This window comes from Pempheris klunzingeri, chromosome 8, assembly GCF_042242105.1.
Source record: "Pempheris klunzingeri isolate RE-2024b chromosome 8, fPemKlu1.hap1, whole genome shotgun sequence".
Lineage (NCBI taxonomy): Eukaryota > Metazoa > Chordata > Actinopteri > Acropomatiformes > Pempheridae > Pempheris > Pempheris klunzingeri.
The window spans coordinates 19,286,543-19,302,193 of NC_092019.1; the positions used below are offsets into that span (position 1 = coordinate 19,286,543).

The following is a 15,651-nucleotide window of genomic DNA, read 5'->3' on the forward strand; positions in this document are numbered from 1 at the left end:
CATCAGCTCAGAACTAGCAGAAACCAGAAGGACCCAGGTACACCCATCTACTGTCTGGGGAAGTCTGTCCAGACGTGGTCTTCATGGAAGAATTGCATCCAAAAATCCATACGTCCGATGTGGAAACATGGCCAAGCAACTCGGCTATGTATAAAAACTAAACTACTACTACAAATTTTAGTAATGTTTGGCATTAATTGCATTGGCTGTGAGACTCTTGTAGAGGCTGAGCTAACTTTTTGTTAGTTATGTGGCATGTGCATCATGATTATTTCACATTGGTGACCTCTGAATTTTTGTTGTACAGTTGTTAGTTTTAAACATAGTTAACAGTTCTAAACATTTATTTGAAAGCATCAGAACATCCCATACTACAAGATCCCACAAAAAATAAAAGCATGTTATTGCAGGCATATTCTTTAATTCTCAAATAAAACATTTTTGTGAATCAAGAACCTCTGTACAGGAATAGCTATAAAATTCCATGTCGTACTGTAAGCAGTCTGTCTTCCAAGAACTACAATACTTCCAATAATCCAATAAAGAAAAATAGTACAATTTCAAGATTAACCCACAGATGATCATCCAAATACTAAAAAATATGTGTTCACAAAAAGAAAAGCATTACAGGCATTTTTTTAGGTTCTACATAATGCTGTTATAAGTTGTGACTCAACAGCTACTTCTAATATACAGGGAATAGTTCTTTACCCAGTACCCACATTTGCTGGCTCTGTCCTTGTGCAGAGGTGAGACATGGATGAAGGGGACACACATCAACGTATCAGAAGCATCAATGCCAGCAGGAGGGTGAGGACAGGAGAAGCCAGCAAACCAGGAGAGAGGCCAAAAATGCTACAGGGGGAACAAAGGTAAGGATTTTATAAAATGATACGCTTAGGACAAGTCCCAGTCACACCTTGTAGTTTATTTGGGGAAATACGATTGTAAAGCTACAGAGTCATTTATTGAACTGGTAGACAAATTCCAACAGGTTCTGCAAGTTTAAAGCGTTGATTAAATGTGAATACCTGTCGTCTGTTGTTTCGGGAGGTGGCTCAGTAGTAGCAGTAGTAGCAGTAGTGGTAGCAGCAGTAGTAGTAGTAGCAGTGGTAGTAGTGGGTACGATCCTGTAAAATGCATAGCATCATTGGAAAGGCATGTAAGAATCTACATTCAAAATCTTTTAAGTTTTTGTTCTCTCATTGTACTTAATTTTATAATACAACGTCATACCGTGATGAACATGGGCCGGTATCCTGATCAGTAGGAGGACGTCTGATCTTCACTGGTCCCACATGTGGACATGGCAGAGCATTTCCATGAACTAGAGGAGTGAGATCTAGCAAAAGAACAGAGTTTCACTCTTAGTGATTTAGACATTTCAAATATGTCTGTTGTAGAATTCCAAGCAGAGCAGTTACAATCAAGTTTAGTAGTAAAAACATTTTTATGAGCCTGCCTTGGAAGCTGAAGACGAAAACAGCACTCCCTCCCTTGAGGAAGTCTCTGGATTTCATGTCTTCCAAAGTTGCAAAGTAGCTCCTGCCAAGCAGAGGTCCGGCAAAGATGGTCTCATTGTTCTCATCTACAAATGGAGTTCCAACCGTACGAGGATTGTCCCATAAATATGAACCTGTTTACAGGAAGCATATAGAAGATTAATGGTAAATAACCAGAGAGTGGTGCACTCAGGAGGTGGCTTTTCATTCAAGAGTTAGTGAATGTTTTAATATTGTAAACTAACCATCAGAGCTGGATACGCTTCGGTCACTGGTGATACTCCTTTGCTTGGACATTTGCTGCTGGATGTTGGGGTTCTGATCCACCATTTGAAAAGTCACCTGCCTTTGTAGGCAAGGCCACTTCAGGCGATCATCATGCTCCCCAGACAAGAGTCGCACAAACAGTCCGAAATATGTCTTGTACAGCACAACCGCAACCGAGTAAGCATAGCCCCCTCTGGAGTACTGCCGTGGGCTGAATAAAGTGGTTCTATATTTACTGTTGGCTAGGACGTTCTCAAAATCATCGATCTGCATGGTTACATGTGGACATTCGATCTCGGACAGATTGATGTCATCGATTGAGAAGCCACCTGATGAAATTCCCGCTCCTTTACGAACCTCGAACTCCACCTGGAAGTGCTTGGTGGCATTCAGGTGAACGTGCTGGAGCTGCCAGTGAGATTTTGGTGGACCTGGAGGAAGATTTTTTTGATGACCGAATTGCATTACTTGAATATTAATGGGTGCACTATCATATATAGCTTTTATTCTGACTTCATCAGGGTCTTAGATACGATTTACCAGATAATCATACAGCTTGACATTACCAGTGATCTGTCCCATGAGGCGGAGGGTTCCTGTGATGTCCTCTTCATCTTCAAACTCTCTGATCCAGATGTTAAGTTCGTCGAACTCATTCCCACTGTGGTAATAGTAGAACTGGAGACACTGGACATGACACTCCCTACTGGGACTCATCCTCTTGGTTTCCAGCCAGGCTGAGTCTCCCTGTTGACCTGATGTTGTGCTAGCATGCATGAAGTAACCTGGATCTTGACCTATAGTGGTATTGTCCAAAGTTTATACGTTATGACTGACCTTTAAATGTAATATCTGCACGTACGGCATATAGACTTTAAGTAAATTATCTATCAGTGACATTTATGTTGCAAGACTTTCCTCAAGCTCACATTTGTTTCTTTTAAAGTCAGAGTCTACAATGTTGGAGAAACTAGCAAAAGTAGTTGGATTTTGAAAGTATCCAACCAAAAATGTCCCATCCCCTCCCTCCAGGTTTTCCTCCCCCACGATACATGAACGTGCTGCTGGGCTATCGTTACTGGTGGTGGACGAGTCCACAAGAAGACCAGGCACTGCCGCTGCCGGGTCCCTCGATTGTTCTGTACACAGCCGCTGACTTTGGTCATGCACAATAGGTGCACTTGCAGCACGCATGCAGGTAGGCGGGTAGGTTAATTCAGTTCGAATTACATTTATTATAATCCTGTGACAGCCACAGACACCAGATTTTTTTCTTTTTTTTTTGTCAAACTATTTCATTTATCGATTGCTGTCAGGCTGTTATGAGAATTTCAATTAACAAAAATGCTTCTAAAATAAGTTGTAGATCCTGCCTTTCAAAGAGAAGTTAAACTTAGTTGTTTGGTAAAAAGCTGTAATAAAGGCTTTATGCCTCTACTAGATACATGATAGTTGAAAAAATTATGATAAATGAGGGGAAAGAGAGAGGTCCCTGGCTTGGTTGGAGCATAGACATAGACTTACTTAATTTAATTTTACGTAATTTTTTTCTTACCATGATGTTCACCTTTGCCATTGGGTAGACTGGTGTGGTCAGAGCTAGGACCTCCGGGAACTTTTGTTACTATTTCCCAGCCACTGTTACTCTGTGAACAGCTATTCATTTGACACTTGGTCCCATCAGAAAAGCCACAGTGCATCTTAAATGCAATGGTTGAGTCTGTAGAGGTGAATAAAGAACACAAGACACAAGGGTTTAAATAGCAAAAATTTACACCAGGGTGAAAATAGCATTTGATTAAATTTAGGCCCTGATAACTCAGGTTGAACCACAATTTAAGTTCCCAAGTTCCTAAATATGTTCCTAAAAAAGTGTCTGGGCTGGAAAAAGTATAATGATATCTCTAAGAACTACAGCTGGGGGAGGCAGCTCTCTGGAAACATATGTAGGAAAATGAAGTTAGTAGCTTCAATCTATTGTGCTTTCATAATAACAACCTACCACAGCTTTAAGTGAAGATGACTTGTAAAATGATTGGTGGCACATTGTGTTCACACTGATTTGGCTAATTGTATTCATTAACACAATCCTGAAACATTCCTAAAACTGGGTGTTGGTCCCTTTAAACTCTAAGTACTTACTGCATTTGTAGAGGAGGTTCAGCTCCAGAACATCACTGGGACTCAGTTCAAGCCTTTGACCAATAACATCCTGGAATTGTGGATCTTTGGTGATAATTGTTGATCCATTGCCATTGGTGAATGCATTTTTGCCGTAATGCATCACTGACCAATAGTCGTACGGGACTTTGTGGGTGGTGCTGACTTCATCGCTAACTTTTCTAAAATTATTCTCGAAACCTAGATGACACATATAAAAGCAACTGTCAATTACAGCATATAAAACAACCTATCAATAAAATTGATTAAAAATGTAAAATGAAAATCACTGATTACTTCAAGTTTAAATGGCATTTCAAATGATAGAAGGTGGCAAATGGAAAAGTAACCAACACAAACATTCGTAATATTGTTAAAAATATCAATAAATTATTTTTGAACAATGCAATGTATTTATTGTTTGATTTGACTGTTAATAAATTACTTTTTACATAATTTGATCAATTGACTGGTTATTTGTAAATACCTTTGATAACCCTGCTTTTAATTTGATCATTCTAAGCTGATGATACAATTATGAATTTATTGTTTATCCTTCATTTGCGGCCCTCTCTAGATCCTTGCTACACCTTGACGTAACACAGATATAGGACAATAAATGTTTTAATGAAAGTCTTCCTGAAACCTGCTTGGATGTTCTCGAATGCAATGGTCAAATGATCATCTCTGTCATATCTGGACTGTTCATGGTAGAAGCCAAGAGCGTGGAGGAACTCATGTTCAACGGTGGAAATCCCGTCACAGTACCTCCCAATGGAGAGGACCTGTCCGTTGGGTTGTACTTTCCCAATATATGAAAAACATCTAAAAAGGGAAAAAGGCACACATCAGTACCACTCATGTTTGTGCCTTCATATAGCTGACCTGACCAGGGGCATTAATAAGGGATCTAAAGCAAGTACAAAATATGTGCCTAAAAACTTGCACGCTAAATTTTCACATAGTGAGCACTGATCTACCTCACCTCTGTATCTATCTGCAAGGATACAGACTCATTTGCAAAGATATGCCCAAAGAATACCAAACATGGTCAATCACATACATGTACCTCTGAAAGTCTTTGTAGCCCTAATGTAGATTGACTTGTTGTGGACAAAAGAAGCAAACGACAAAGATAATGATGAGAAACATTTTAAAAAATCCTAGGAATGAAAAATGCAATACATACCCGCCTAACTTTTGGACAGAGATGTAATAATCCTCAGAGTCCCTTAGTTTGAAGTCAATGCATGATTTCAACCTGAACTGGTCAAAGGCTCTCAGGATAACTCCTTTAGCATTCATCTCTTCCATTGTGCACGAGGGAAGAACAAAGAAATGACAAGCTAAATGCAATTCATAAATCACACATTGTGTTGATGCAAGAGCTCAACCATCATCATACGGTGAGTAGCTTTGTTCACTTCAATGTGCTGCTGGTTGTGCAATATTTCACTGACTTCCCTAAGCAGAGCAACCATTTGACGAACTTGTGACATATGCGTGCTCCTCGTACACCAACAGATATTCTTGGTTATTATACAAGAAAAATTATATTTACCAAGGTCGTCTTCCAAAACATATGGGACCGGGGATGTCCACAGTCTGTTCTCTGCAATAATGGAACTCCTTTGCATATTTGGAGGCTAACATGTATAACAAATGTATTGAGTGAGACAAACAATTCGTGCATACACATTTATCATTTTAACAACTCACAACAAAAATGCTAAACTCACCTCCAGAATATCATCATGTACTGAATCTAAGATGAAGCATAAACAGTCCGGGGAAAATCAATCAGTTATGGTGCACAACAACAAAGATTCTCTGTTGACCAAACAATCTCACCAGAGAGTCTGTTTAATGATATGAAGATAACTTTACCCTTGTTTGCTTCTGTAATGTCCTTGTCTTCTCCAATTTCTACAAAAACAGATGAGATGCTGCCTTATAAAGTAACATTGACTAATTAAAAATAATGAAATTAAAAGAATGTTAAATTTTTTAAATAAAATGAAAAGTATTACATAGTACAACTTACCCACTATCTTTGGTCCAGTCTATAAGAAAATACATATTTGATCACATCAACACATGTAATAATGTGATCAATGTTTAAAAGCAATGTATTATTATTAAGTGTGGCATGCAGAATCACAATAATAATTATAATAATAATTATAATAATAAAGTACAAATATAAATATATTCTTACTGCATTTAGGAAAAATGCTGATGAAACTGCCAAGTTCACAACAAGGAAAATGTAGCCTTTCATTGCTGGACGTGTGTCTTGGACCAAGCTTAAATCATACAACAGAAATGATATGAAGAGGCAACAAAATTCAAAAATATTACTGAAACGCAATAAAGCTACTAAAAATTTTGATTTTTCAAAAATAGTTTGTTTAATTTGTGCTTAAGGAGGATAGAAAATTCCCACCTTTGTTTCCCTTCTGTCAGCTTGATTGTCTGTTCCTCAACTGGATGAGAGGTTTTGGCTGTGACACGAGATATTTAAGAGGGTTTAAAGACCCACCCAGAAATGCATGCAGGGCCATAGTGACGTTTTGTTACTACCTTCACGTGTCAAGTTATTATCAGATTTTTTTTAAATGCACACAAAGGATCTTAAGAAATTCCTTTACTGCACAAACACGTCTGTCTGCAGTCAGCTGTCCTTTTACATTTACAAGTAGCACTGTAATGCATTATCTCTGCCAAGAGTCACTAAAGCTTTCTCAAGCTCTGCACGGAAGAGTCTCCTCTTGAAAAATTGGAGTGGAGTGGAATGTCATCTCACGTGCTTGTTCCTCAGGTGCCACCTCCTCGCCATCTGTTGACTTGTCAGTCTCATAATAGTCCGGATCAAAATCAGGATAAATGTTTTCTTCAATTTCTGAGACATCTTCCTCAATCTGCGGTTAAATCTCCTCTTCATCCATTAATTTCCTATGGCGGTCACTTTTGACAGGGAACACTATGGGTGTTACAAAGTTGACTAAACCACTCAAAATTCAATGAAAGTGGTGATCAACAATTTTATATCTACAAATGCCTAGTGTGGAGGATATCATAAGGCCTTGAGGCAATCAGATGTAAAACACACAACAAGTGTATCACACATCACCTGATGAAGAACTGGACTCTACTGAGTACACATGAGTTACAGCAACTACAATAGTAACATTTAACTATATCCTGCTGTCATGCTGTGTGTCTTATTTGATCAGCATTTTTTCCCATCATGTTTACTTGCTGTAAAGCATTAGCCTCTTGATTGTTTTATGTATCTCACTATGTAATTAAACTTCACAGAAATGCAGTAGACCTGGACAAATTAGTTGAAAATTCTGTACACTACTGACCACAAACCCTAACCCATTGTATGCCACTGATTGTCAGCTTTGATGCCATACTGTCTCTCGGATTTGTATTGTTGTCTTATGTATCCTTTTTCTATGTTGAAGGACTTCTTACTTGTTTCATCGTCAATTTGTTAATGATATAATTTTATCTTATTTATAATAAGGTAAAAAATGGTATTTTTGAGAAAGCAGTATGATTTACAATTAGAAGAAAATTTTATTTAAATGTACGGCAAGTAAACATAACACACAAAAAAGCTGTGATGTGAAATATCTCTTTATTAGCAGGTGATTTAGTTTGTTTCATTGATTCCATACAACAACTGAGACCACATGAAGAACAGGTAGAAAGCTCAAAGTGGAAGGATGACTGTCCTGTCGTGGGAACAATGACAGAATCTCCATTTCTTGCTGTGTATTTCCTAACAAAACAAGATAAAGTTAGGTGGCAAATACATTCAGAACAATTCCACAGTATGTACAAAGTACAACCTACCATTATGAGGCAAGTCCAATGCAGATTCAGTGTGATTCAGCTTTTGTGTCCAACCTGAAGAATCACAAACTGAATGCTCAGGTTACCTAACTGAAGATTTCATAATTATTTGTCAAAAATCTATGATATTACAAACGTAACAACGTATTTAAGTCTTTTGAACATACCCCGTCTCACATGGGCCTTTGTAATAGTTGGTTGGGTAGGTGGTTGTAAATTTGCTTGGTGGAAGTTTTGGACAAGGCAGAGAGCTTTTATGTTGCAGGCTGGAAATGTCTGGACACAATATTAATTCATTTAAATGGAATTTTAACAAGAAAAGCCTGCATAACTGCATATGAAATTAAGAACAGAATATAAGTAGTGGATTTGTTTTACTAAAACATTAGTTAAAATTCTAATGACAGAATTCCCACTGCAGCATCAAAAATTTACTCATTAAAAATCTCATTAGAATGAGACATAATAGCTCACCTGCCACTGAAAAGAGGAAGACAGCAGTGTCCCCCTTTAGGAAGTCTCGGTTCCTAATTTGCTCCAGGGTGAGGAAGGATTTCGTCCCATAGGCTGGGTTCACGTATAAAGACTCTTTGCTGCTTCTGATATGTCTTCCCACTTTGCGGGGGTTGTCAAATACAGCTTCAGAAAAACAGAAGACATGTTTGCTTACCAATACATGCCAGTGGTGACATTATTACAGATGGCTGCATTGATAAATCAACTTATCAGTCACAGCGGAGCAGTGAGATATCACTGTAATAGACTCACAGGACGATGGATCAGTGGTTAGAGTGATCTGTTTGGACATCTGTTGTTGAATGTGTGGGTTCTTGTCCAGCATGATTAAGGTCACCTGCCTCCATGGGCAAGGCCATTCCAGTGTTGAATCATAGTCACCTGACACTAAACGAAAATAAACTCCAAAAAAAGTCTCTCGTAGAGCAATTAATATCTGGTAGGCATAACCTTCTGTAGAGTACACCCGCGGGCTGACTAGATAACTGTTGTAGTCAGTGCCTGTCAAAAGCCTTTCAAAGTAATTGATTTGCCAGACATTGTGTGGACACTCAGACTCAGATAGGTTGATGTCATCAATAGAAATGCCTCCCGAGGAGTCCTCATTTCCTTTACGCACCTCAAACACAACCTGGAAAGGCTTGGCAGCATTCAGAGGAACCGTGTAAAACTGCCAATCAAAGGCTGGTTCACCTGGAGGGGAAAAAAGCTTTTACCAACTATTGCTCATGATTTTTGTTTCTGACTGCAAACTCTCAACAATTCCTGAAAGGGATGCCATTACATTTTGTTTTTTGATGCAGACATTCATTAACCCCAGAAGATGAATCGTAATGACTTTGGTGACCCAGTGAGTTTTCCATGAGGTTTACATTTTTGAGTTTTGGTAAACAACAGTTGGATTTATGGCTATCAAATTTGGAATAGACATTCACGGTGCTCAGAGGATGACTCCTAATGACTCCTAATGACCCTCTGACTCTTTAACTAGTGCCACCATAAGATCAACATTTGTGGTTTGGGTGGAATGTTTGACTACTGCCATAAAATTTGGTATTTTGGTTTACAACCAAAATACCAACCAATGACATTCCTGTCAGCGTCTGGTGTTCTTTATGTGTACTGCTAATGAACAAATGTTGGCAGGCTAACATGCTAAATTAAGATGGTTAACATGGTAAATTCCTGCAGATATACCACGGTTATAGCTGTAAAAATCAGCATGTTAGCATTGTCACTATGACCACATTAGCATGCCAACACTAGTATTAAGCTCTTATGTACAGAGCATAGTCTTCCCTCATAGCCTGTCCTGTGACTGTCCATTATCCTCACCGGTGATCTGACCCATGAGACGGATATTTCCTGTAGAGTCCTTCTCATCCTGGAACTCTCTGATCCAGATGTTGAGCTGATCCAACTGACTTCCACTATGGTAATAGTAGAACTGGAGACACTGAACGTGACACTCCCTAGTTGGGTTCATCCTCTTGGTCTCCAGCCAGGCCGAGTCTCCTTTCTGACCAGACGCTGTGCTAGCATGCATGAAGTAACCTGGGGAGTGTTTAGGTTTGAGCATTTGTCAGTTAGTAATTTTTGTAACCCCCACGATGTTCACAATTTGCTGTTGAGTTTAAGAATAATCTGGTTTGTTGGGACAGGTCTTACATATTTTATATTATCTTGCCTTACCCCCTTCCTCCCTCTTCAGGTTGGTGTGGTCAGAAAAAGGTCCTTCAACAGCAGCGCTGATTCTCTTCCAACCTTTGACCGAACCTTTTTCACAATAGCTCATCCCACAGATATCAACACTGGCGAAGTTGCAATGCTCCATAAAAGAAACTGATGCGTCTGTGGTCACACATCAGAAACATGCATCATAATGTTGCATATTTCAAGCATGGCTTTTTGAGTAATTTATGACTAGTGCGTTTTCAGCATCATGAAAACAGTTACAACTTACTGCAGTTATAAAGGCGATTGATCTTATACACATCAGTGGGGCTCATTTCCTTACGCTGGCCAATTCTGTCCTGATACTGAGGTAGCTTAGTGACAATTGTGTTTCCCAAGTTTTTTGAAAAGTAATGTTGGCCATAGTGCATCACTGATAAGTAGTCGTATGGAGCATTAAATGTTGTACTTGAATTTATGGTTAATTTCTTAAAATTTCCCTTGTACCCTGTGGACCAGAAAAACACATAATCAGACACGTCATGTGTTGTAACAGTGCAATACTTAAATGTTTTTTTCATGGTTTATTATTTATCTAAAAATGTCAAGTGCTTTATTTTGAGAAGAAATCTAATTAAATCTAAAATGCTAAATCTGATTGATTATGATTTGAACAAAAATACAAAACAGCAAGCCTTTGTACAGAGCCCCGAAGAGGCCATAAAGAGAAAAAAGAAATATATGTTGAGGCCACATTTCACGACAGTGACTGATCTGAATGCTATTGTGTGCCCACAGGATACAATTCATTGTCACATTTTGATTAATTTGTGGCCACCATATAAAATTTGTTCCCACGTCCCACAGAGAGCCGGCACTGAAATGCAGTCTGAAACGCTCTCTGGAGTCCTCTGCTCAGCCCTTTTGCATCCCTCATTGGTTCATGCCTCGGAAAGCGCCCAGACAAGAGCAATAGTGTCTCTGGCTTGTCTACACGACAATCACAGCACAAAGATATCAAGATATGGGAAGGAAATCCATCTTGTGGCCAATAATTAATCAGAGTGGCCATGAATTCTGTCTGGTGTGAATGCAATAGCATTTTGATCACTCATTGTAATAAAACATGGCCTTCATAGACATGTTTTTCTCTCTATTGCCACTCTAGGGCTCCACACCTTTGGAATAGTTAATACACAGAGTGTTGTAATCTAATATTATATATTATAGTATTTGAGAGATGTCTTAAAATATGGAGATGTTACTGTACCATCTTTGATGTTTTTCCAGATAACGGTTATGTAGTCGTCTCTGTCATATCTTGATTGTTCATGATATAAGCCCAAAGCATGAAGAAATTCGTGCTCGACTATACCAAGATGATCACATCGCCTGCCAATGGAAACGACCTGGCCACTTTTAACAATCCTTGAAACATAAGAGTAGCACCTGCAGGGAGGAGGAGAGTAGCACTTATCAGGCAGAGTAATACATTTTGGGTAGACTGCCACAATTGAAAGTTATCAGATTATGTGTAAGGAGGAAAAACATATTCACCCTGGATTCTTTCTGACTGAAATGTAATATTCCTCGGACTGTCTGGGCTTGAAATCAATGCATGTCTTCAAACGGAAGTGTTCAAAGGCCTGCAGAATGATTCCTTTAGCGTTCATATCTGTGCTCAAAGAAAATATACAAAGTCATAATGAGCAATGCAACAGTGATGAAGGAAAGGGGTCTACTGACTCTCACTCACCAAGGCCGTCTTCTAATACATAAGAAACCGGGTTGTCCCAAAGCTGTTTTCTATTCAAAATGGCATTCCTGGTGACCCTGGTTTCTGCCTTAATTTCCTTGTGTGAATGAAAGACATTAAATCAAATGGAACAAACTCAACATGCTATTCAGCAAAAAAGTATGATAAGAAATGTTGCTTACTTCCATAATATCACCCTCAAATAAATCCAGGCCTGGAGGGTAAACAGAAAAATTATAGATTTTGTTACTAGAAGAAAAAAAAAAGAAGAAAAAAACATAGTTGATGGATAGTAGATAGATACAAATTTTCTTTGCCACTGTTACTCATTTGCAAAGTACTCAGTATCTGTTGACTGTCATTCATGGTATGTTTCTATAGTTCCATTGTAGGCAGGGAATAGTATCTCATTTATATACTCAAATTCACTGTTAACTACAACTAAAACTCTGACTTACCTTCGTTTATTTCAGTTATGTCCAAGTCCTCATCATCGTCGATCTCTTAAAAAAGACCAGACTACATGTGTTACAAGCTTACACCATATCTGTAAATTAAATAAAAATATTATTTCATACTTTTTTAATGTCAATTAATATTTGATCTTTATTTTCTATTAAACAAAAAAAAAAGACTTACCTATTAACAACGGCTCGAGAGACTGGAAATGAATAGATCAGATGTCACCAGTACGGTGGCCGGGAGGTGCAAAACAATTTTACAATACGAGAAACACTTTTACAAAGCTGGAGACAAATTTACATTTTAGAAAACATTTTTACAAATCAGAAAACAAAATTACATTACCATAACACATTTACAAGTCCTGAGACAAATTTACATTTGAGAAAACAATTTTACAAGACTTGAAACACTTTTACAAACGCCGAGACAAATTTACAAGTGACGAAACACTTTTACAAGCGGCGGAAACAAATTTACAAGTAACTTTTTCAACCGGAAAGGGAATGTACCGCGTTAATCGGCTTATATGTTCGCCACAAAACGGGCAAAAGACCACTTGACTGCCGTCCATCGTGGGTCGCCATGAACTCCTTATCACTTCCGGTTCTACTCGACAGTTGGTACATTCCCTTTCCGGTTGAAAAAGTTACTTGTAAATTTGTTTTCGGCCGCAAGTAACTTTTTCAACCAGAAAGGGAATGTACCCACGATGGACGGCAGTCAAGCGGTCTTTTGCCCGTTTTGTGGCGAACATATAAGCCGATTAACGCGGTACATTCCCTTTCCGGTTGAAAAAGTTACTTGTAAATTTGTTTCCGCCGCTTGTAAAAGTGTTTCGTCACTTGTAAATTTGTCTCGGCGTTTGTAAAAGTGTTTCAAGTCTTGTAAAATTGTTTTCTCAAATGTAAATTTGTCTCAGGATTTGTAAATGTGTTATGGCAATGTAATTTTGTTTTCTGATTTGTAAAAATGTTTTCTAAAATGTAAATTTGTCTCCAGCTTTGTAAAAGTGTTTCTCGTATTGTAAAATTGTTTTGCACCTCCTGGCTACCGTACACCAGAGTCTCAAACTGGAGTAAATTCACATTAAAATACATGCAGCTTTCTATAATAATAATAAAAGATATGAATGTACTTACCATGGCAAGATGAAGTATGCTCAGTAGAACAATGACACAGTTATTCATGATTGTCAATTAATGTCCTCAAGATGGCAGAGAGCTGTAAAGTGGATGATGGAATATAACTGTTAAATATTTAATTATTAATCCTAAATAAAATAAATAAATAATAAAAACAATCTTAATGATGCATCACTACGTTCCTCACAAATAAGTATCCTCAATTGTTGAATATATGGTTTATTTTTGATCAGACCTTTGCGCCTCCAATACATAAGTCTTCTAAAAGTCTTCTCTACAGTTCGGTACAAAATGTGTCTAAAGCTACACCTCTTAGGAAAGTGAAGGTAGGGTCTTGTACAGGACGCCAAACATGTCCTTCCACAAACACTCACCTCACTAAAACCCTGATTAAACATTAGCATTTCTCCTCTAGGCCTTCCAAGAATTTGGCGTATTATTATTTCTCAGACAAATAATACTCTTTCAGTGCCCCATAATCAGAAAGACTTAGACACTATTGCACAATAAAAATCTCAGGTGAAATCTAAAATACCTTGAACTGTTGGTGTGCAAGTGTAAAAACAGGGACATTTTTCATTTCAATTAATTTTTAATGTGTTCACTTCTGAACTGTCGTTTCAGCTTCATTTAAATGTTTACAGACCTCAGGTGCAATGTTTTCTTCATACCTTTATGTACTTTGTGACACAAGCCCCCCTAACTGGTTGATCTAGTTTTTGTGACAGCAGTCACTCTACACGTTGCAGTTGAAGTCCTATTGTTGTACAAAATATTTCACTCTTCTGCTAGTGCTGCCTTGAGCTTAATGGAAAACTTTAATATTTTTTACCCTATTTATGCGTTTGAAATGTCTGGTAGGCACAAAGAGTCCTGGATTGGTCCAGGAGATTGCCTTGGGCTGCAAAAGATCTGCAAATGGGCTACAATGGGTACCACGTAATCCTTTGAAGCAATTCAAATAATTTATTTTATTTATTTATTTTATAAAATCATTTATTTTTAGCCCCTGACAGACTGAAGCAGGTGTACAAAATATGATGGAGTGGTATGCTACAACACTGTTATGTTTACGCAAATGTAAATTGATGAAAATAATGTTTAAACTTTAAGTTTGGTATTACTGTAAGTCAGACATTTTGTAATGTGTGTGGTGCATTTCAGTTTTTATTATTAATAAACCAGCAGGTATATTCTTCGATAAAACCTGTTGGTTTTTAAAGTTGCAGAGGTTCAGAAATAACCAAACTGAGAGAAAATTGACTTGTGAACTGATTTGTTGGGACACAAAAAAAGAAAAGAAAAAAATAAACATACAAAAAAACAGGATGCGATACAGAAAAAAAAAAGATCTGTCAGGATTGTACAAAATAGAACTCAAAAATATGAAATAATAAAGTCGAGCGCTTTAGCATAATGCAGTCATCAAAATCCCATCATGTACAGATGTACTGATTTTACCATTTCAGCAGCATCACATGTAGACAAGCATAATATGGGATGATACATAAGCGCACCTGCTTGCAAATGATGATGACAATAATGGAAGAATGGTCATTGTGCTGTTTCCAATGCTGTTAAAATAGGTAGGAGGTGTTACTGGTTGTGTAATACAAGCATTTCTACATTCTTTGGCATATACTGTCCATTGACAAGACAGTGTATTAGCAAACCTTTCAACATATTCATTAGTAACGTGTATTTTGCTGTCATGTACATCTCTTCAAGTTGCTTTAGGCAGCTTCCCCTATTATCTGTCTGCGTCAGTGTCCCAGAACACAAGTTGGTCAACACCCGAGGAATGTCTGCGATGTTCAGTCGGCTGTAACTTCACTGTAACTTGTCCAGACACCATGGCAGAACAAGACTGAATGGTAACCCCAGCTCCACTCAAATGATGCATGGCCAAGCATTGTTCAAACATACAGAAATCTATTGTATTTTATTTGTCAAGATCGCAGCATTTGCAAAGATAACAAACATGTACAGGTGAATGTATTTTGCCATTTGAAGAACATCAGCATCATCCAGTCCAATAATAGGTTCAATAAACACAGAAATACGTAATATAACAAATACATAAAACACCAATTACATCCACGTCAGAGTTGCTTAAGGGAAGATTTAAGGGGGAGGTATTGGGGTGTGATATGACGTGATCGAATGAAAACCTCCCAGGGAGTCTCCAGCTCCATTTCGTGCCTCAAAGCCCATCTGGATGAGCCTGCTGGCGCCCAGTGTAACGTGATGGAGGTGCCTTTGAGTTGTTGGTGGACCTGGAAAATGTATGAATGAAATGAAT

The 15,651-nt window shown here is 38.1% G+C and overlaps 2 protein-coding genes across 2 annotated transcripts; both read right to left on the minus strand.

The window, feature by feature from the left end:
• Positions 1-776: 776 nt before the first annotated feature.
• LOC139204866 (meprin A subunit beta-like) lies at positions 777-5,566 on the minus strand. The gene is made up of 10 exons (XM_070834885.1): positions 5,491-5,566; positions 5,119-5,236; positions 4,576-4,754; positions 3,912-4,130; positions 3,325-3,489; positions 2,336-2,566; positions 1,748-2,200; positions 1,463-1,636; positions 1,237-1,342; positions 777-855 (listed from the first exon to the last, which is right to left on the minus strand). The coding sequence occupies exons 1-10, from the start codon at positions 5,564-5,566 to the stop codon at positions 777-779; spliced, it is 1,800 nt and encodes a 599-aa protein (XP_070690986.1).
• Positions 5,567-7,605: 2,039 nt separating this feature from the next.
• On the minus strand, positions 7,606-13,394 carry LOC139205567 (meprin A subunit beta-like). Its single transcript, XM_070835825.1, has 15 exons — positions 13,347-13,394; positions 12,382-12,403; positions 12,201-12,245; positions 11,925-11,956; positions 11,743-11,839; positions 11,544-11,661; positions 11,257-11,435; positions 10,276-10,494; positions 10,005-10,163; positions 9,648-9,866; positions 8,565-9,005; positions 8,271-8,435; positions 7,964-8,072; positions 7,797-7,850; positions 7,606-7,722 (listed from the first exon to the last, which is right to left on the minus strand). The coding sequence occupies exons 1-14, from the start codon at positions 13,392-13,394 to the stop codon at positions 7,823-7,825; spliced, it is 1,881 nt and encodes a 626-aa protein (XP_070691926.1). The 3' UTR covers positions 7,606-7,722; positions 7,797-7,822.
• Positions 13,395-15,651: the final 2,257 nt, after the last annotated feature.

Excerpts from the sequence above, each read along its gene's own strand:
- LOC139204866 (XM_070834885.1), bottom strand. The coding sequence starts at position 5,566 with ATGCAAAGGAGTTCCATTATTGCAGAGAACAGACTGTGGACATCCCCG. Across the intron at positions 3,490-3,911 it reads GAACCTCCTCTACAAATGCA|ACTCAACCATTGCATTTAAG; the intron begins GTAAGTACTTAG and ends TCACCTCTACAG. Across the intron at positions 2,201-2,335 it reads CCTCATGGGACAGATCACTG|GTCCACCAAAATCTCACTGG; the intron begins GTAATGTCAAGC and ends ATCTTCCTCCAG.
- LOC139205567 (XM_070835825.1), bottom strand. The coding sequence starts at position 13,394 with ATGAATAACTGTGTCATTGTTCTACTGAGCATACTTCATCTTGCCATG. Across the intron at positions 10,164-10,275 it reads CAATCGCCTTTATAACTGCA|ACGCATCAGTTTCTTTTATG; the intron begins GTAAGTTGTAAC and ends GTGTGACCACAG. Across the intron at positions 8,073-8,270 it reads CTTCCTCTTTTCAGTGGCAG|ACATTTCCAGCCTGCAACAT; the intron begins GTGAGCTATTAT and ends TATTGTGTCCAG.